This window comes from Galleria mellonella, unplaced genomic scaffold (assembly GCF_026898425.1).
Source record: "Galleria mellonella isolate WM207_F2 unplaced genomic scaffold, CSIRO_AGI_GalMel_v1 utg93, whole genome shotgun sequence".
Classification (NCBI taxonomy): domain Eukaryota; kingdom Metazoa; phylum Arthropoda; class Insecta; order Lepidoptera; family Pyralidae; genus Galleria; species Galleria mellonella.
This window is the reverse complement of record NW_026442176.1, coordinates 706,760-727,357: the sequence shown is the minus strand read 5'-3', so window position 1 is coordinate 727,357 and position 20,598 is coordinate 706,760. Positions and strand designations below refer to the sequence as shown.

The 20,598-nt window shown below is 33.3% G+C and overlaps 2 protein-coding genes across 10 annotated transcripts in view; one reads left to right on the top strand and one right to left on the bottom strand.

The window, feature by feature from the left end:
- LOC113516835 (piezo-type mechanosensitive ion channel component) overlaps nucleotides 1-6,049 on the bottom strand; it is a 67,019-nt gene extending 60,970 nt beyond the window's left edge. Inside the window, exons 1-2 of the mRNA XM_052902594.1 lie at nucleotides 5,841-6,049; nucleotides 5,316-5,387 (exon numbers count right to left, since the gene is read on the bottom strand). Of these exons, the coding sequence (XP_052758554.1) occupies nucleotides 5,316-5,379 (64 nt within the window). The 5' untranslated portion in view covers nucleotides 5,380-5,387; nucleotides 5,841-6,049. The remainder of the gene's footprint in view (nucleotides 1-5,315; nucleotides 5,388-5,840) is intronic.
- A 311-nt stretch (nucleotides 6,050-6,360) lies between these two features.
- Nucleotides 6,361-20,555, top strand: LOC113517107 (eukaryotic translation initiation factor 4E-binding protein Mextli). 9 transcript variants are annotated; one of them, XM_052902590.1, is made up of 14 exons: nucleotides 6,521-6,777; nucleotides 6,944-7,068; nucleotides 7,411-7,564; nucleotides 8,082-8,235; nucleotides 8,438-8,639; nucleotides 9,023-9,094; nucleotides 9,443-9,503; nucleotides 9,841-9,979; nucleotides 10,949-11,086; nucleotides 11,800-11,992; nucleotides 13,639-13,716; nucleotides 16,083-16,204; nucleotides 17,487-17,515; nucleotides 17,908-20,555. In XM_052902590.1, the coding sequence occupies exons 1-14, from the start codon at nucleotides 6,770-6,772 to the stop codon at nucleotides 17,939-17,941; spliced, it is 1,509 nt and encodes a 502-aa protein (XP_052758550.1). In that variant the 5' UTR covers nucleotides 6,521-6,769; the 3' UTR covers nucleotides 17,942-20,555. The 9 variants fall into 9 exon arrangements, with proteins under 9 accessions (XP_026757477.1, XP_052758550.1, XP_052758551.1 ...); XM_052902591.1 differs by lacking the exon at nucleotides 17,908-20,555 and adding an exon at nucleotides 17,783-17,813 and having other exon boundaries at nucleotides 6,522-6,777; XM_026901676.3 differs by lacking the exons at nucleotides 6,521-6,777; nucleotides 17,487-17,515 and adding an exon at nucleotides 6,361-6,490.
- Nucleotides 20,556-20,598: the final 43 nt, after the last annotated feature.

Sequence of the window (20,598 nt, the reverse complement as noted above, 5' to 3'; positions counted from 1 at the left end):
ACGAAAGAAAGGTAGGTTTAATTAATGACGCTTTGTGATAGCAGGCGTGGCCCATTAGTTCAGCAAACATCGTGGCCTCACGCCATCCTGCAATCTACTCTCTTAACTCGTCTAGCAAACCATGTAGTGTTTGTTTGTGTATACTACTACAATAGGTAATAGCAGTTATCAACGTTCGTAGCGTAAAAACTTTTGTTACCTTACTTTCGATAAATATATTCATGGTTAAAAATTATAAAGAAAACAATACAAACTTATTACGAAATCTTATCATCTCATGATAACTTACGATTTTGCTTCGTAAATAAAAAAAACACGGAGTTGACACAATAACATAAATATGTGACTAACCCCTTATTCATAAAAACTATAAGCTTCTACAAGTCTATTTAACTATTACACTGTTTTGTCACTTTTTTTTTAATTGGGAATTCAACTCAAAAGGAGGATACAAAACGGTTCAATAATTAAAATATGATAATGAGAGGTTTGCCGTTTTTATGAATAAAGGGGTATTACTATCAATTTATAATTCTAGCCCGACAACAGATATAAAATATTTATAGTCAAATATTAAAAAACATATTACTACATTAAAAAGTTAAATGCCACTTTCTTATTTGTTCTATATTAGCATTACATAAATTTGTATACGATATATACGTATCATTGTATATAACATATTTGTGAAAGGACGAAAATTGTGCAATTTTTGTATATTATTTAATTGCACTTGAGGCAATTATAATTTGTCGAAAATCTGATCGAGGCTAATAAAATATAATTACACTTTTGGACAGTTTTAAGTACATATAATACCGGCCAAGAACATGCCATACACATTTCATATTTTCGACTTGACTGCATACAACTTAATGACACGATCATATTTGTTTTGTAGTTTTTATTTATAATATAATTACTATGTTATGTGAGTATAGGTAATAACTATAAAATAATATATACGTTATAATACAAAAATGTTTGTAATTTGTCAACTTATGTTTTTTGGGAAAAATGTTCAGTTTAACTGGTAGAATATAGGGAGTAAAAATGAGGGTATTATTTCAATTTTAGCTTATATATAATGTGTAGGGTTACATATTGTATACGAGTATAACGTATAAGTACGGCTTGTTGGGATTTTTTGGTATTGTGGGATGTTTGGATAATTAAGGAACCCGTCCTCTATTGGAAGCGGACGACGGGTTACTTCAAAGTATGTGAGAATTGGGAATAAATTCTAAATCGATATATGATGATGATAAATAACGTGGCACATATCGTACGATTTACATTTTCCAGTAAAACTTCATAGATTCAAAATAGCAACAAGCTGTTTATATACAGAGAGATTTACATTATAAATTTTTCGTTTTCGACAGTCGTTTACGGAATCCTGTCTTCAAAAATATGAATTGTTTCCTATTAGTGGCATTATTGTAATATCCATCGAAGTAATGTAATAAGCTTTACGACTACATATTGGAGAAGGTAGTAATTCAGACTTCAGAAAACATTAAACTCTGAAATAGAGTTGTAAACAGAGGGCTGGGGCAGGAACCGCTCCAAATTGTCACATTTATGGGCCACGCTGGAAAGGAATCTGGGTCAGGATGTGTTCTTTACGAGTATGTAACCAATTAACACAATAACAATGATTGATTGTGACAAGTATCTTATAAACAATATGCTTATTTACTTCTTAACAAGAACATTTTTCATTGCATAAAATAGGAGACTTCGTGAACTCATACTACTATGAACGGTCAGTTATTTCGCAGGTACCTTGCATTAAAAATATTTAAATTTAGAACACACAATACCCTGTTCCTACCTCCACCCCTAATAGGAGGAGGCCTATATTCAGCAATGGACAATTAACGGCTAATATAGATGGATGGATGGAATACCATGGACATCACAAAATACCCTATGTATTCCTCGAGTGCTGACGCCTCCATACAATAGAGAAAAAGAATATTTAAACTGTTTAGACTTCCTTCCTTAGTTGTCAGATGTATAGAATAGATGCATCATGATGCCCTTCGAAGTACGGATAAATGTTTTTACATACTCATAGAAATATATTACGCTTGTCTCAGATTGAGGTAAACAGAAACAATAGATCGCCAAATGTTCCGATTGAAATTTTTCCTCTCCCTCCACATTCATCATCATTTATACACAACTCGCCGGTTAAGAGTACTTTTATTTTGGTCTTTTTCAGTGCTGTCACCTATTTGGTTGACGTACATCCATCTAGGGCAGTTGTTACTGACATCTTTACTCATTGGTATGGAGTGAAGTTCCGATCCCGTTGCGATAGTTTTTTAGATACGTTATTTCAATGGAGTGCTTTGACTTGAGAATAAAACAAAATGGCTATTTCACCTGTACATTTCTTCCGATAATAAATCAAGTCAGTTTAACGGAATTTGTCTTAGAAAATATGGTAAAAAAGGCATTTAAAATAATAGTAATATAGAAAAAATCAAACTATAGCTTTATAACGCTTAACTAAAGGGCTTATTTATCAAATCAAAGAACAAATTCCAAGTACGTTTCGTAATGGATTTAAGGGCCAAATCAAGGTACAGGTATGTTGCTCGATCGCGTGTCAGGAATGGCATGCAAATTTGGTGGTAGTAGGTGCCTATAATGAAAAGGCTTGTAGACAAGGCCATGGCAAGTCGGTCAACGGGTCAGAGTACGAATCGCGAGGACGCACCCAGAATCAACCGGCGCGCCCATCGGGAGGATACATTACGCTGCTTTCCTGCAATGCGACGACGCGTGGGTAGTACCACATCCTAATCTTACCCAAATTTACTAAGCAACAAGCTAAGAAATTAATTCGATGTTTTACTTTATAAAAATTAACTGACTACTTTTTGCTTCGCATGGTCCTCCTCCAAAACTATTTCGTAAACTAAGTATACGTCGAAATTAGATATATTTGATTCTGTTATTATACTAAGTACATATATGTGTATTTGTTCGCATTACCGAGATAAAATCCTTCTCCATGCTAAGTACGATGTATGCCTAAACTATTGGTTAGCCGTTAGCCGCCAAAAGATATTTAACAAAGATGTGGTTTCATATTTACATTTATAAAGATTTTTTATTGTATTTAAACAGAAAATTCTATGTATGAAATGCACGTAGTAATGAAAGAATTATAAAAATCAAATGGATACTAAAAACATTTTTCTACCTGTCTACTACAACTAAATATTCTAAATTCTAAAAGATTTTAATCTTGTTTTAGTGCAATAAAAGCTATTATTGTAGCTTAAGTATACCAGTTAGGTACCAATATAGTCACGTATACTTTACTGTAGAACTAACATTTCAAGGTCAACATAATGTCCATTTCCACCTGTAATGTTGGGCAACATATGTGAAAAACAATCTAAACGCGACGTTATTTTAACTTCTTCGATAAAACCACACTATTATAAATGACTATCGTATATTTCAAGTTGGAGCAAATAATACATATTTATAAAATTTCATTAAAATCAGTCGAGCGGTTTCGGAAATTAGCATGAACGAACATCGTAATATGTCATTTTTATCTATTAAGAAAATTCAAAGAGCTAGAAGAGAAGCTAATATAAATTGTTAAATTAAATATACATAAACCTTCAATGTTTTTAGACTATAAATACTAATCAATCTCTTTTTTTTTTAGCTGTATTTTTATTTTTATATACCCCACAACCACTACAATATCTATTAGTAAAATCTTTATCAAAATCTTATGTTAAAGTGTGTACTTAAGCTATACAATTTAACAAACAGGAAACATAATAGGGTCTTTGCTTTATAACTCTAGTTATGTGTTAGTAGATAACTTTTTTTTATAAGTGATTTGATCGACATGCCATGACGTAAGTTTTATTTCGGCGACGTTAATTCAAAAGTGCTAGAAATAAAATACATAATATCATTACAGTGTCGAGAGATCGCATCGTGACCCACAAGCGGCACCGCCACACGCCGGCCGGCTACGCTAATTGCGTCATATGAATCATCGCAAAAATAACGCTAAATATCATCGATTTTTAATAACAGGTGTTGCATTTTAAAGCATGGGCATTCAAATTAAAAATATTAAACTAGAAGTATAAAATATAGATGTATAAAGTAAAGAAAATATTAAACTGATTTATACATCATAATTGTTATAAGATTTTTGAGTTATTGTAGAATGACTTTTCTAATTTTTTATTCTAAATGACAACATTACTTGATAATACACATAATAATTATGTGTTCATCAATTAATACAGAATGTACTATTACAGTAGTATTTTTCTATATTGACACAATAAGTAAACAATGTGGAATGTTTTTTTATATATAGATTTTTTATATTTAATATATGTGTGTATATAAAAACAAATAGCTAAATAGAAAAGTTATTTGTATTAACTGATAGTTATAGGTCTAGGTATAGGTAATCGTTAAAAAAAATCAAGTTTTTTTATAAGGCAAAATAAATAAACAAATAATAGGCACATGAGTCAGATTTAGAAAAAAATTATCATACCATACCTACTTGTAAAGGGACTCACCTAAAATTAGGATGATTGGCAAGAGCTCCATTGACAAAAGGTGTAGCTCCTCAATAATGAATGGGTGAAATTTGTTTACTAATTGTGTCAAGTGTAGAAAAGTAGCTTATAGGTATAACATTCATACTAAAAAGAATATTAAAAAGAATACATATTCAAGAAGGAATATAAAAATTAATGTAATAATTAGCTTACAAACTAATTTAGGCTTCTTAGTCATTATTTTCAATATAATTTATAGACAACAATATTATTAACAAGTAAATAGTATAGCTGAATATCAGAAATGTATAAACTATCTAATAAATTAAGCTTTGTTAAAAATTTTTTTCTACATTAAATAATATACTTATTAGTATTTTAACAAAACTTAATTTATTGGATAATTTATACATTTCTGATTGTTAAAATTAACTATAAATTTAATTGTGACATAGAGATAATATTATAACCATAAGAAATAATAATAATAAGTGAAAGATGTTTTACAACATTCAGGTGACATTCCGTAACAAAATTTTATAAGAGACACAACACATAACAATATTAATCTTAACACATTATGAATTTATTCCAAATGCAATGAAACCATGAAATGAAAAGAAATTTATCCTAAAAAATCTTGAAATAATAGAAAAATAAAATATAAGGGTAATCACTGACCAATTCAATAAAGAACAGTAAGAATGGAAATTAAAATTATAGATATGATAAAAAAATCATGCTTACTGAGAAGAAGTCCTGCTGGCAGCACAAGCCTCACCATCAAGATTGTAAAGTAGTATTTAGCCATGGCTTTATCTGCAAAATAAAGTGAAAAAAGAAAGGATAAAAAATATTTGTAATAGATAAACCTACAAAAGTTAAGATATATATATGAGGCGTTTTAAGTTAAAATATTGTAGCAAACAACAATATATTTTTAATGTTTCTCTTATAGGTTCAGTGGGTACTCTAATTCTAAAAATGTAAATAATGTAATTATAATCATAATCATGAGGTATATTGGTACCTGTTGGTTGTTTAAAAATATAAATGACGACTATAATAACTTATAAATATTGCGTGCTAACTCCATTTAAATTATTTAATATCAATGCGATAAAGTAAGAAAACCTAAGTAAGAAGTAGTTAAATTTAAATATAAATTTATTTTTATAATTACAGATTTTTTTATATTACTATAGCGATTACTATAACCACTTGAAATAGTGCGGGTCAAATTCAATATTTCAAATTTCGTGTCACACGTACCTTAATGTACAGCTAAACTAAAATCACTTCATTTACACAAAATCACTTCTAACCTATAGAAATAATTTGAGTGTTTTTGATTTAAAATGTCAGCATGTCTAAGAATCATTTTAAGACATGAATACCTAAATTATTTTGAAAAACAAAAACACAAGCAACATCTTCCACACCCGAAATGACACTTGTTTGACCAAAAACTAAATTCAAATTAGATAGAGTAACCATGGTATCTACAGAGTAAAACTTAACAAATATCTGGCAGTTGACTGACAAGTATTTCAGACAACTTAAATTAAGGATACTACTTGTGAAACAGGCAAAATCTAAGTCTTACATGTATTTTCGTTTGTGGAATCTTCCTTTTATACAGCAAGATGTCTAGTAATAGATAATTAACCACTTTGGATAGGTATCGGCCTTCTTATTTCCAGTTACAGCAAATATTTCTTGAACACTTCCAAACGATTGTAAAAATAATTTAAAATACACGAATTGTCGTATATTACAATATTAATTTAAATGCTAACAATAATAATTAGCTATATATAGGTAGTTTATTTCTTTTTCCTTCGAACATTTTTAAATATATATTATTGATATTGCAACACCAACCCAATTTTATTTTTATTGCGAATTAATGGCGTAGCCAGGTGAGTTTTCTTGTTTATTTTTTATTTCATTTCGTTCCATGGTTTTCAATTGTTTTTTCTAAATGTTTTTCATCGAGCAAAATATTTAATGTACTAAACGTCAAAATTTTTTCAACTAATTCGTTTTTATTTCCCTGAAAACATATATTACGAGTAATGAACGCGTATTGGATTTGTTCCGAATTTATTCGCTAGTATCATTGTCATCACTTTCACTTTTACACGATTTGCTTTAATAGTGGTTTTAGTGTGCATACTCTGCATCGAGGTGCAGTTGCCATGGATGAGTGAGTTTCCCGACAATTTTCTTTGTTTTTGGATGTTTCATCGTGAATATTCATGACGAGGTTACTCATCAAAAAATGTGTCTATCGCTGTTCTCTATAATGTATCTAGGATTTAGCAATAACTTGTACTTAGAAATTGATTTGATTTCTACATTCACATCTTCAGCACCATGTCGACCCTAACGAAAATGACCCGCACGGTAAAAAAACTGGAGGTGCCCAGACCCCTAAAATCAACGACCAGCTCTGCACACAACCGTAACTCTGTACTAGACGTCAAAATCAACTCTGGTAAGGTTTCAATTTGGACTAAACAAATATTAATGTTAGTGACCCCAATTTACTGTTTATATTTTGCATGCCAATGTGATAATTATTAGCATTTTTTAAACATCCTACCTAGTGGTTGCAATGGGTGAAGGTAGTATGTAAGGAAAAGCAAGAAATTATACATGAAAACTTATAATATTCCTGTTACAAAACTGTATTAATGGAATTGTTAATAATTGTCATAATTATAAAAATCTACATCAAAGTTTTTAAATTACTTAGGTAATCATAATTATTACTATTTTCATACATAACAGTTATGATTGCATTTAGTTTTTACCGTTTTTATTTTCATTATTTCAGCTGATGACCTAATAGTGTTGACTGAAGCTGTCGCATATCAAATGATGCAGGGCAATTATGACCGTGCGCTTCAAAGTAATGTGGCCACCATGTACTCTAATTTAAAACTCTATGGCGCCCAGCTCGAGTCCCTTTATAAAGACTTTCTTGATAGGTTTGTTATATTTTCTAAATCTATATATTATATTGAAACCTATTCTCTTATTCTCATTGGAATTTAATAAAAATCTATTTTAAGTGCATGCTTACACTATATGAGGAACCTTTGCAAAATTTTTAATTATAAGTACAGGTGAAAGTGGTGGTATAAAATATACTTGTTTTCACACATACTAATGACACACATAATAATGTAATACACATATGATTATCTTTCAATCAAAGCAGCAGTATGCCATATCAAAGCAGTAGTTCTATGATCCTAATAGATAGTTGATAAAAGAAGGTCAAAGGTTATAATTTATGACTGCAGTCAAAGACTTCCATTTTAAAAAATATTAAAACTATCTCTGCAAATATTGTATTATACAAAAATATATTTGTGTAATAGTTTTCACAGTGCATCAGTAAAATGGGATGCTTCACAGCAATGAAGTATGTTTGGTAAATGTTGAGCTAATTTACTTATAGGTTAAATCAGTGCATATTATCATCTGATATTTATCTTTCAGATATTTTGTTGTATTCCGCAATGGCTCTCAGGATGAGCGTTTAGATAAAAAGACACGTCTTCACCTCCTAGAACTAATTGAGCTGCGTGCTAAACTTTGGCAAGGTTCTGATTATATGAGTCAGTATTACAGGCACCGTGGCACGCATGCTGAGGTATTATTTTATTAGCACAGTCATATCTCTATAAAGTGTTATTATAATTTATAAAGGAAGTTCTAATAATGCACTATTTAAAAATCACCAATAATTTTTGATCATATACAGTATTCTCTAAAATTTCACTCTTTTAAATGTCGATCTTTTGTTTCTATGTAGTTTTTGTATGTAGTATTTTAACAGTAATTGTGATTTACAGCCACTATTGGTGCCCACAATGGAGGGGTCGGGCACGGGCGGCTCGGTGTCCCCCACGCTGGCTGCGCCTCCCGAGCCGCCCACACTTCTTGGCCCTGGTGAAGTCATCAAACCATCTGGCAAGTTCCCCAAACCAACTAAGATTCCCGGCAAGAATTATTCCAAAGATGAAGTAGTCATCAGGAATGCTGATTCTGGAAAAGGTAAACACTTCTATAAATTAAAATTTTATTGCTTTTTTATATGGGTATATTGCATGTCTTTTAATAATGAAATATTAGTATGTTGGGAGACAATGCATGAACAAAAATTATGTACCTTATCTGTTTCTTATCTTTATAGTAAAGTTATGTTTAAGAAGTGCATGTTGATAAGGGGAGATAACTGTATATTAGTATGTCTGTTAATATGCATATAAATATAAAAATATATATTTTATGCTTTTAGTTCAATAAGTATTCATATGAATATCATTAATTCTGTTTAGTAATAAACAGTGTTATGAGCATGGTAAAGTCATATATAAGAGAGAGGTAGGTAATGAGCTCCGCGGCGGCGAGTCTCAAGTTATATTGTGGTGTTACAGTGATGGGTATCAAGGGCAGGAGGGTGCACATGATCGAGGAGCTAAGTGATACGATTATATCGTTTCAGCGAGGTATGAATGCACGGTGCGGGCTGAACGCGCTTGCATGGTGTGACGGTCTCTTCCCATTTCTATGCCGATCTTCTTTTATCATGTTGTTTACCAATATCATTGTTAATATTGTTACATAAACTAAATATTTAGAATAGTACCTAAAATCTCTGAACTCAGTTCAATTAATAATTTTCCTTTATTTTACTAATAAATAAAAGTCATTTTGGTAATGGTAATAATCTGAAATAAACCATCATATCACGCCTATTAATCGCATTCAGCTTTAAGCTTCATCCAATAATCACTAACTCCAGATTATTAATAAAGTTGTCGAGTCATTTATTTTAATTTCGTTTATATTTTCAGTGAGTCCCGGAGCAAAGGAGCGTCTCGTACAGATTACTGGGCCGAATGAGGAGAATGTGAAGTGAGTATTAATAATATGGGGAAGCAAAATAACAGAAGCTATTTACTGAATTTCGAATATTGCTCTCTCATTATAAAATGGTATGTGATATGAAATATAAAGTAAGAAGATAAGTATAAGAAGACACAGCTTTAACCGTTTTTCTTTTCTTTTCTATTTTAACATATATAAATCCAGTGTCAGACATTACAGAGTGAAGATTCACATGAATCATGGAAACCGCTCAACCGATTTTAATGAAATTTTGTAAGTATTGAACATAAAAGGAAAAAGAAGATAGTGCGAGTGAGAGAAAAATAGAGGTGCATAATAGAACGTGTGGTTGTGGTGTGTGCAGCCACGCGAAACATCTGATCGGCGACACGATCCGGCGCAACGCGTCCCCGGTGCGGCTGGACGGCGCGGAGGCGGGCCTGCGCGCCAGCCGCGCCTCGCTCGACTCCAACGGCTCCGACGACTCGCCGCGCGCCCGCGAGGTCAGTACCCCACCACGCACACGCACGCACACGCACCCACACGCACGTACACATAGCGCGTCCCCACTGCGGCTAGACGGCGCAGACGTAACGATGGAATGCATTGTTTGCCCCCAAACAATTTATTCCAATTTCGTCAAATACTTATTTTTATAAATATATCTGTCAAAAACGACTCGAAATTTAAATATAATAAATGTTAATCTAATTAGAGGTTTGGCTGACTACATTTTTTTAAATCAAAACAATGCAGTAATTGGTTTAAAATTTTCCTAGATCAGGTCAATTTTTTAAATATATATTTATATATAAATACACATAGGTATCTGTTACTTATAAATTAAAATGGCGGCAATTTTTAAATATTTAAAAAGTATAACATATTTTATGTCCATCAGGGGTACAGGAGTACTCCCTGAAGGACAAAATATGCCAAGCTGAACACAGCCGTATCATACTTTTCTCAAAGTGATTCACGTTACTTTTATCCCCCTGTAACTTCATTGTAGATAGGTTTGAATTTTTAATTATCTAGAAGACACTATAACGAGCTATGTTGCCAATATATGTAATATAATAATTATGTATTTTACTGTAAAATAACACCTAGTTGGGTGTTATCTTGCGTTTAGTTCATATTACAGGTTATTTTATATATTATTATTAGTATATATGTGTGACTTCGAACACTCAAAGATTGACCACCACTATTATTACCAGAAGTTCCACAACTTCCTATACTAGTTATCAATCTCTGACTGCCATTTTATTCCCACACGTTTTGCGACACATGTTTCACCTCTAAACGAGGCATTTTCAAGCAAATTATCAGATCACTCCTCGGAGCCTAATGTTAACGATTGGGCATCCAAACTTCGAAAAGATATAGATACATATAGATGTAGTCTATATGTTACCGACATTTATATATAATTTTATTAAAGTCTTGTAATTTTTCATTATCACTAGAAGTCTCCTCACAACAATTCCCGGGCGCTTCTTCATAGTTTCTCCACAAATGATGCCGCGTTGGGAGAATATAAATACACTGTGACTTTTGGGCAACATTCCATTAAGATCACGGGTAACAACTTGGATCTTGTTAAGGTATGAATTTTATTACATTCTTTTGTAGTTCGTAGGGAAGTCTGGCAATGTTTTTATTATCTGTAGAACATCAATATGTTTTTAATGAATTTAAAAAGTGCTCTATAATGAATTAAACTGTTAAATGTAGCAGGACCCTATGTTATTGAACTATTACTAACAATACATATGAGTTTTGTTTATAAAAAAAGTATTACAAACTTTGGTAAATCTATGTTAAACATGTTTTATGTTTAGAACTTCAGTTGATTTACATATTTTATACTGTGAAATTATGAAGAAGGCTATATCTTATAGTACGCGAATACCATATTTCGTAGTAATTGGGTAAGCCTTTAAGACATATCAAGTAACAAAAAAACAAACTCACTCTTACATTTATGTGTAAGGATGATATGATTCAGAACAAAATTGTGCAATTTTTCATAATCAGTTTATGATAATTGCCCTCAAGCAGCTGTCAAAACGATAATAAAACTGTCATATACTTTACTAATATTATAAATGTGAAAGTCAGTTTGTTTGATACCACTTGACACTAACAGCTCAGCTAATTGTTTTGAAATTTAGTATACATGTACTATATGGGAAGGAGAAGTACATGGGCTACTATCCATCCCAGTCAAACGATATATCCTCGTATTCCATACGGATACAATTGTCGTCGTATAAGTATGTGAACGTTGTATATGTGTGCGGGTGCGCGTGCGCAGACGGCGAAGCTGGTGCTGGACGAGTACTTCGAGAGCGCAGGCGCGCTGGAGGCGCTGGGCGCGGGTTCAGGCGACTTCTTCACGCTGTCGCAGCGGCCCGGCGCCGCGCTGCTGCTACGCGACGACGCCGCGCTCAACGGCGCCGACGATGACGTCTTCGCGCCGCTTGACCATGACGAACACGCCGACGCCGGTATGTACAACCTCACTCGTCTCTCCCGGCTACTCCGATAACACGCTCTAATAAGTAGCAGCGAAAGAGATAAATTTTAAAATAGTTTTATACCTGGCCAGCATGGTAATAGTAGTAGTCTAATATGAGCTTTACAAAGAGAGATTCCAGTAATTAAACGTGAGCAAAGTTTCGTACATTCAAACTGAATCACTTGTATAGATACATAAATTGTAACATTTTTGTAATCTTATTCTAAAATTGTTTTGCTGAATATATCTTACCGTGCACGTTTTTTGGATAAACAAAACGGCTATTAGTTTAGAACAGCAATTTAGGCATCATTTACCTATTAACAATGAGTAAAATGACAAAGCAGCTGAATTAGCATTTACATATTTTAAGGCATGTACAAATAGCTAGCCGAAGATTTTATAACGTTAATACAAAAAAATCTGGGCATGCAATTTTGCTGCTATTGAGGTGTGCAATATTTATTAGTTAATTTAACGCTCGAATTCGAAATTGGTAGCGACTGACTGAAGCATGTAAAGCTATTAGCAAATAAAATATGTAATTATTATATATGTATATATATTTTAGGATTCATTTAATGTGTCATTAGTTGTAAAGATGACCGATCAATGTGAAACGATATGTATTTATACATTTATATCATCCATATTTATATAATATTTGTCAAGTCACAACGACCACTCCGATCCACGGTCGTGGCAGCATATTTTCCAAATTTTCGTATCATGGCGCATTTCATTAATGTCGATATAACGAATCAACATCTTCATTGGCCATAAAAATTGTTTACCATAAACAGAGTTTCACTTTAACCCAAATCACCTTCTATTCAGAAGCAACAAGTTTAAATCGCAAAATATAGCAACGCAACGACACTAAAAATAGAACCGTTATGGCTCACATGACTTTTTTTTAATGGAGAAATATGAAATGGTCAGGTCGGCATTATCTATGAGCATGAAGTTACATCCACATGAGACAAATTCAAAATTTATTTATGACGTTAAGAATATAGCGGAAAGTCAATTGTATTTTGTTTCAATTCACTGTAAATATTCAAATAGTGAAAATCAAATCATTAATTGGTTTATGTTAATTGTAATTTGAAACCATTTCAATGATATGTAATGATGCATATGAAAAGACAATATCTAGACATGAGATACCGTATCAAGCCAAGATCTCGCGACGCAGACCATTTGGATAAATTAATTACTCAGAATTAGTAGATGTTATTTATCTGACCTCCTCTTCCTCTTCACGAAATTTCCCAAGTGACAAATGTGACAGGGAGCACACATAAAATATCTGTATTGGTGGCGCTTAGGCTTAATATTTAGGGGTCCTGAAACTATAGGTAAAATATTGTAACCAACGTTGCATTTAGGGTCTGTAGGCCCCTACATTCACATCTGGGTTTGGGGCCCTTTTTTACGTATAAAATCGGTTATTATATTTTAAAATTATATCAATGATGTAATACGTACATATTCTGGTACCTACTAGTGACTAGTATGGGATGCTGTTGCTTCTGTCTAGAGGGTAGTGTATGGGCCGCGTACCGTGGGTGTGCGTGTGTGTATGTGTGGTGTCTGTGAGAGCGTGTGGACGTTAACTGGCGATGTGTGCAGCGGTGTGCGCGGCCGACGGGGATGCAACACCGCGCCGGCCGCGTTTTTCTCGCGCCGCCAGCACTGACAAGCACCAAGGTAAGGTGGCCGCCAACACCACAACTGTGACTAGCAGCTTCACTGCTCTTGAGGTGCTCTTATTCGGGCTGTTTAAATTCGCGGTAGTGACGTCACGATATTTAAATTGTGACGTCACTATCACGTTAAACAATATATAGTAACGCGAAAATGTTAATTGTCCGAAATGCCTGTGTAAACGGACCAATAGGTTGCTTGCTGATTTGTGGCGTCGACAGCGATGCAATATTTAAAACAAGAAATAGTATAGACTATATAGACATAGACTATACAGACATAAGTAAAACTTCTAGACTTATATTGTATCACTGTCGTGTTAACCAATCAAGAAACCTTACAGTTACGAGTATATACATATTTATTTCGATCTCTTGTACCGTATATTTTAAAGTAACCACATATTTATGCTAATGTTTACAAGTCAATCCATATTTCATATATAGTTTTATAACGAACGAATATTGAACAATGAAATTACGCCACCATGATAACACATGAAAAGATATACAATCAACCATTTTTCATGCAAGTCGTATCTAAAATTGTTTTCACACACACACTCACATTCACATTCACATTATATATGAAGCATGAAACCCTATGTGGTTTTGTAACCCATAATACGATGGTCAAATGTCTTTGGGTTATGTGTTTTTTAACAAACATTTCTCATTATAGGTCTGTGCAGATGACGGACTGTTTTCAGTGATACTTTCCATTCGTCAAAATTGAATACTTACACCTTTAAACGCGATAATTAATGTACGTGCATTCAACATTTAGAACTATAAATAAAAATGAATATATATATATATATATATATATATATATATATATATATATATATATATATATATATATAATAATATGCAATTACACGAGAGATATAAAAGTTTTTTACATCAGCTTTGGAAGTATCTGATAGACTATCATTCATCTACGCAGATCGTAACTGTCACTATTTTCTCTTACCATAGAATCATGGGAATATACTTCATTTATGTAATATATATGGCCATGAAAAGAATTACATTCATGTGTTTTAAATGTAACGTAGCGTAAACTATCTACAATATATTTTTATTGTTTTCTAAATAAAATTAATGTTATTTCTTTTGATTCTATGTTTTATCTATTATTATTCAGTATATTTATATGATATTCATTATTGGTTAGAGGGTGCCGTTATCATACTACATTATATTTTCTAATCATTGGTCGTATTTTAACAATATGCAGATGTCAGTCAATGGAAAGTTCCTATATACCAGAGGGAGACTTTGTACAAAACTCAATTGCTTGGGTACCTCTGTCCCATTGTGTTTCAACCGTGAAGCAGTTGTGTTTGCATAGCTGTGTTTCGGTTTGAAGGGTGGGATATGGCGTAAAATTACTGGGTACAGAGGAATAACACCTGAGTCCTCAGGAATGGCAACGCATGGGGGTATCATGGGCGAAACAGTATACTCTGTTATGTCCATGGTACTGCACATGTCTATAGGCGACGGTTACCACTTTCCATTAGGTGGACCGTCGGCTTGTTTGCCATTCTAAGTTGTATGTAAAAAAAAATTTTTTTTGCTTCTGGCTGTTGTGATTTTTATGCTTAGTTCATAAATATGCCGATTTTGTAATTGGGCTTACAGTATAACGTAGTACAGCAGATACTAATAGGATCCGCGATGGAAATTGCACATAGCTTTTACTATTTTTTTTTTTAGAGCTGCACATGCCATTTTGAAGGAATATTTTGATTAATTGATGAATACGTTATAATGGCGCACTTTATCCATTAATGACCGAGAGCTTAATAACCAAATATATTTGAGGGTTCCGTATCCATTATGTTGGTCAGCTGTTAAATAATACTCGTACGTGCGCAGTCCATTCGCATCATCTTTGACGTTGATATTTAGAAAAATGAGACAGACTTATTGTTTAAATAAGGTGTTTGTTAGATTCACTATTAGAAATCTTATTAATGTAATAAATGCAAAAGTTTGTAACGATGGATGGATGAATGTTTATTACTCTTTCACACAAATATTACAGAAACGGATTTCAATGAAATTTGCTACACGGGTAGGTCTATCCTAACTTAGCACATAGGATACTTTATGTACTGATTCACGCGAGTGAAGCCGCGGGATACAGTTACTAACTAATATGTATAAAATATACAAGTAATACATAGGAATTGAGATTTACTACGGCTACGGAACCCTAAACATTGATAATAACTACATAAATTAGTGCATAATTTATGTGCTGAACTGCTTTCTTTGCACCTTGTTTTAATTTGGACGATACGCTCAATATAAAAAAAGTGAAGGTGTCTAGGCGACGATATTTAATGGTGTGTGCAGGCGGGGCGTCGGGCGCACGGCAGACGTACACGTACGAGACTCTGGTGCAGTACGCCGACTCGCCGCTAAGCAAGCTGCCGCCCGCCGGGCTCGCCGGTTTCCCGCCCGAACTGGCTCGCAAGGTAACGCTGGCCGCGCCGCGCCGCCTCGCCGCCCCGCGCCGACTCGCACCCGCGTCCTCATCCGCCCCCTGCCCCGTACACGCGCAACGCTTGCTCGCCCCCTTCCGCGTGTGGCCGCCGCTCCACCACCCCAACTATCTTGCCGCGTTGCTCTGCCGTGACTTCTATTGACCGCGCCGCCTGTCAGCTGCTCGAATCTCGCCAGACGCGCGTAGCGGCGCGGGTCGCGGTTCGCAGCTCATTAGAGCGCGGCACGCGTTCCACTGTTTCCTTCTCCTTTTCCTTCCCCAGTTCGACGCCGCCGCCCCGGAAGACGGTCGAGGCGACGCCGACGACGTTTAGAGCTCCGTCGACTGGAACCTCTCTCCCTCCCCTCTTCCGTTTCCGACTGACGATGACGACGCGGGGCGGCCCGCGACGTAATCCTAGAAGAAAAGTTTAACTTTTGTTTAAGATATTGTTTTTGTCTCGCGTCGTCACCTAATTGCTTCAACCGAGCGATCGAATACGTTCCCAAGACGATTTGCAACAAGATTTCTAGATCATTATATATAAAGTAACTATCGCCTCACCTGTAACGCTCTTAGTTAACGTATTCGCTCGTTTTGCAGAACTGCACGTGCTTTGCTTATAAATTGCAATGTTTTATACTAACCCATGGTTTTGGTGGAAAATTTCAGTGTAATTTTTGTCTCCATATTACTGACAGTCTATATGATAGGAGCTTTTTTTTTTTTACTTAATATTTGATAGTCTAAGCACAATAGTAAAATTAAAAGCAAATTAATTAATTTGCTTATAATTTTACAAACGAATGTGACTTCAAAATGTAAAATAAGATTGACATGTAACTAATAAGACTGAAGCTATAATAATGTTAAGATTCTCGGTGCCAAAGTGTTTCTAATAAATAATAAAAATCAGAGTAGTTTAATTTGAAGTAAGCTTATTTGATGACATTGTATTACTTAGCATTTAAAATTTTACAGTATTATTATTGTTCGCTTTTAAATTCTATTCTATTGATCTCATTCGGATCTATCTTCTTTTCGCCACGATCAGATATATAAATTTAAAGTGGTCATTTTTGAAAAGAAGTTTTTCATTGTTGAATTCGTGAATGTTTATTTTATGACAAATAATTTATGAAATTGATTATTGTTAAATCTTTTATGCAAGTAATTTACAGTTTTTAATGTCTATGTTTATGAAGTATTTACTATATATGACACGTTAATAATTTTAAATTTGTGATGTTTCTTTGTTCATGCTGCTCGGATAGAATGGGTATTCGAGAGGGGTTCGCTACAGGTAGAGTTATTAGAAAGTGTCTTGAATTGACACGATTACCTAAATCTCAATGTTGACTCTATCTATAGTATATAACATATATTATTTTTTTATGTCAATATGTATAAAAATTACCAGTGTTGCTTTCTTTAGCATTGTCAATTTCTGAATTTTCAAATATAATTATATAAAATAATGTGTGTTTTGCTTCCGCTAACCTACTAACTACATACTTACTATCTTATTTATATATGGCTTCGGATTTCAAGGTGAATTTTTTTATAAAAGCATACTGCTTCACTAACTTCAACATCACATAGTGTACCGTAACCACAGGTAATCAGCTCATACTATTCGTGCACAGTTCGTGATATGAAAACGTATGATTCATACATATGATATAATATCGACAGAGTTGCCTGGAGTTCGACAGCGCCAGCTACTTGAAGAAGGTGCGGGCAGCAGCCGGCACCACCGTCGCATCCGTAGATGCGCCCGATTCACCTGAGCCCGAGTAATGACAAATGCTGTCACCTTTTCGTCGCCGATAAAATTGGCACCACTTTTTTTTTATTTTATTTTCATTCCTAGGTCTAGGAACTAGCACGCAATTTCACATTTTAAAAATCACGGCAGTGAATATTAATTTGATTAGGATATCGCAGCAGCTTTAGAGTACAGCTGTGGACACCTCGTGTCTATATATTATTAATATAGCATCCCTCATTTTTCTTTATTATTGTAAAGAGAATTGTGTGATGCCCTTAGTACTTTTAAGTCACCGTCTAGTTTACAGCCGTCCGCTGTGCGTTCATGCACAAATTTTTCACTCACTAATCTTAGTGGACTTACTGTAAAAGTATTAGCACACCAAAATATTTATTTTTGTAGTACCTAGCGGCATATCTCATTTTGTGAACGAATATTATTTTGTATCAATTTAATTCCATTTATAGCTGTTGCAAGTGTATTTTGTGGGATGGTCAAAATCATACGATGAAAATTCACTATACAATTACTATACATTTTCCATCAGAAATGCCTTAATGTCCAATATGCAAATGGAACCGATGTCTGAATTTTGAAAAAAAAAATCTCGTAAAATGAGAGTTGAAGAAAATATGTGGTATTTTTTTGAATCTCTTTGTTACTGATTAGCATTTATATAATCTTGAAAGTTATACACATCGCGTTATAACACCATTTTGCTTTTCAAAGTTTTACAATTCCCACATTATTATAGGTAGATACTAAAAAGTGTTTTGCACGCAATATAACTGAATTGTAGGCATCCGATATTGTGTGATTTTGTACATTGGATATTGGATTAATTCTGAAGAGGATTTTTTGATCTCCTAAAGATTAAATTTTTCAAATCTGCAGTCAAGCAGAAATAGGTTTATTGTGTGATTAACTTAAAGACAAGTCATTGATACATCACGCTGAAAATTTACTATATCGACGGTCGCCAATATATTGTATATGGCGACGTGTAGTTAGCACAAATATTATATTATGAGCTTACAATAAGAAAACAATGGTCGATAAACTCGAACTTGACGTCTCCACTTGAAATGTTTTAAGAATACGTTTAACTTTATACGCAAGCGAATATATCGTTTCCATTTTTTTTTTTGTTTTCTTAATTTGTGTTGTATATATTGACTTTTTGACGTTCCGGATGTCAGAGTGATTCCATTTATTTTAAGAAGAATGCATGCATTTCTTTGTGTGTTTGTATACTCATTTACAGATTTTGTATCTAGTGTCTAGTCCTGACGCGTAGATGTGTCGATTCTCAATATATTGTAAGCTCAAGAGAGCCTGTCAATCAATATATAAATATTGTTTGATTATTCGTATAGCTATATAGATGAAAATGTTAATTCCTCTAATAGTAGTTCTTTCGATTGAACAGATTGTATTAGAATTTTTGTGTCTCTATATCTGTGGGCAGAAATTCGTAAAAGTAACTGTTATGAAAGCCAATTTTCTGATCTGTAAAATTGAAATTTTATATTTATATTATTATTCAAAGCTATTTATAGTGAAAAATTTTTTACGTTTATTATCACAATATATTAGTTTTGACTATATATATATTTTAATACTTCACTTTAGAATAATGAGTTTTGCTATAATATCAAATTGAATTTTAGAGATAGGGATTGGTACTTTAAAATTGACCAAAACTTTTCATATATACATGCCAATGTTGACAAACAAACAAAACCTATACAATAAGGCATCTCACAAGTCCAGTCCTGGATTTCACATAAAGGAAATGTAAGCAACTGTTATATAGATAGCGTTCGGTGACATTTTACTTTCCAAAGAGAAAATGTAACGGATTGCCCACCTGTTTGATCAAAAGAACAAATTGAAGAAAAGGAATAATCATTGTTAAAAAAAATATAGTTTTATAATTGTTATATTATTAGAGCTTTTAAATAAACACGCTGTGCACTAAACCAAAAATAAATTTTGTGAATCGTTATAATCTATTTATATAGTATACTAACAGACGTAGGTACTGTAATATTGTAGTAGTGAGGTGATTGCCAGGCTTTCTTTTATAAACTTCTAAATCGTAAAGGATTAAAATCATTTGACTATAACGAAATATAGACGTGGAAAGAAAGACTGTTCGCGGTGCGTATGTAACCTCATTTAAATAATTAGGTACCTGCAATATATGCTTCATCACTCGCTTCTCTTGTTCCTGCACTCGTTTTTTTAATTTGTACAGTTAGATATGAGTATAATATTTTTTTGCACCTTTCTAAAGTTTATCGTGTTCAAGGCCATAATTATGTTAGTTATTTCGAGTTTAATTCAGATTTCATCCTGCAATACAGCCGACGATCAGAGCAGTGAGTGATATCGCATGTAATTATGAATTGAATATCGACAGCTATACTCTTTTACTTGGTGCTTATTACTTTGGAAAAGTATTATCGTTGAATTTGTAATAAAATTTTATGTTTACATTTTTGTTTTTATGTCAAATATAAATATGATTATACATTTTGGAAAAATTGATATACTAAATTTTCTAATAGTCGGTAGTTTAATTTATCATCCTTACCAAATTTATGTATATA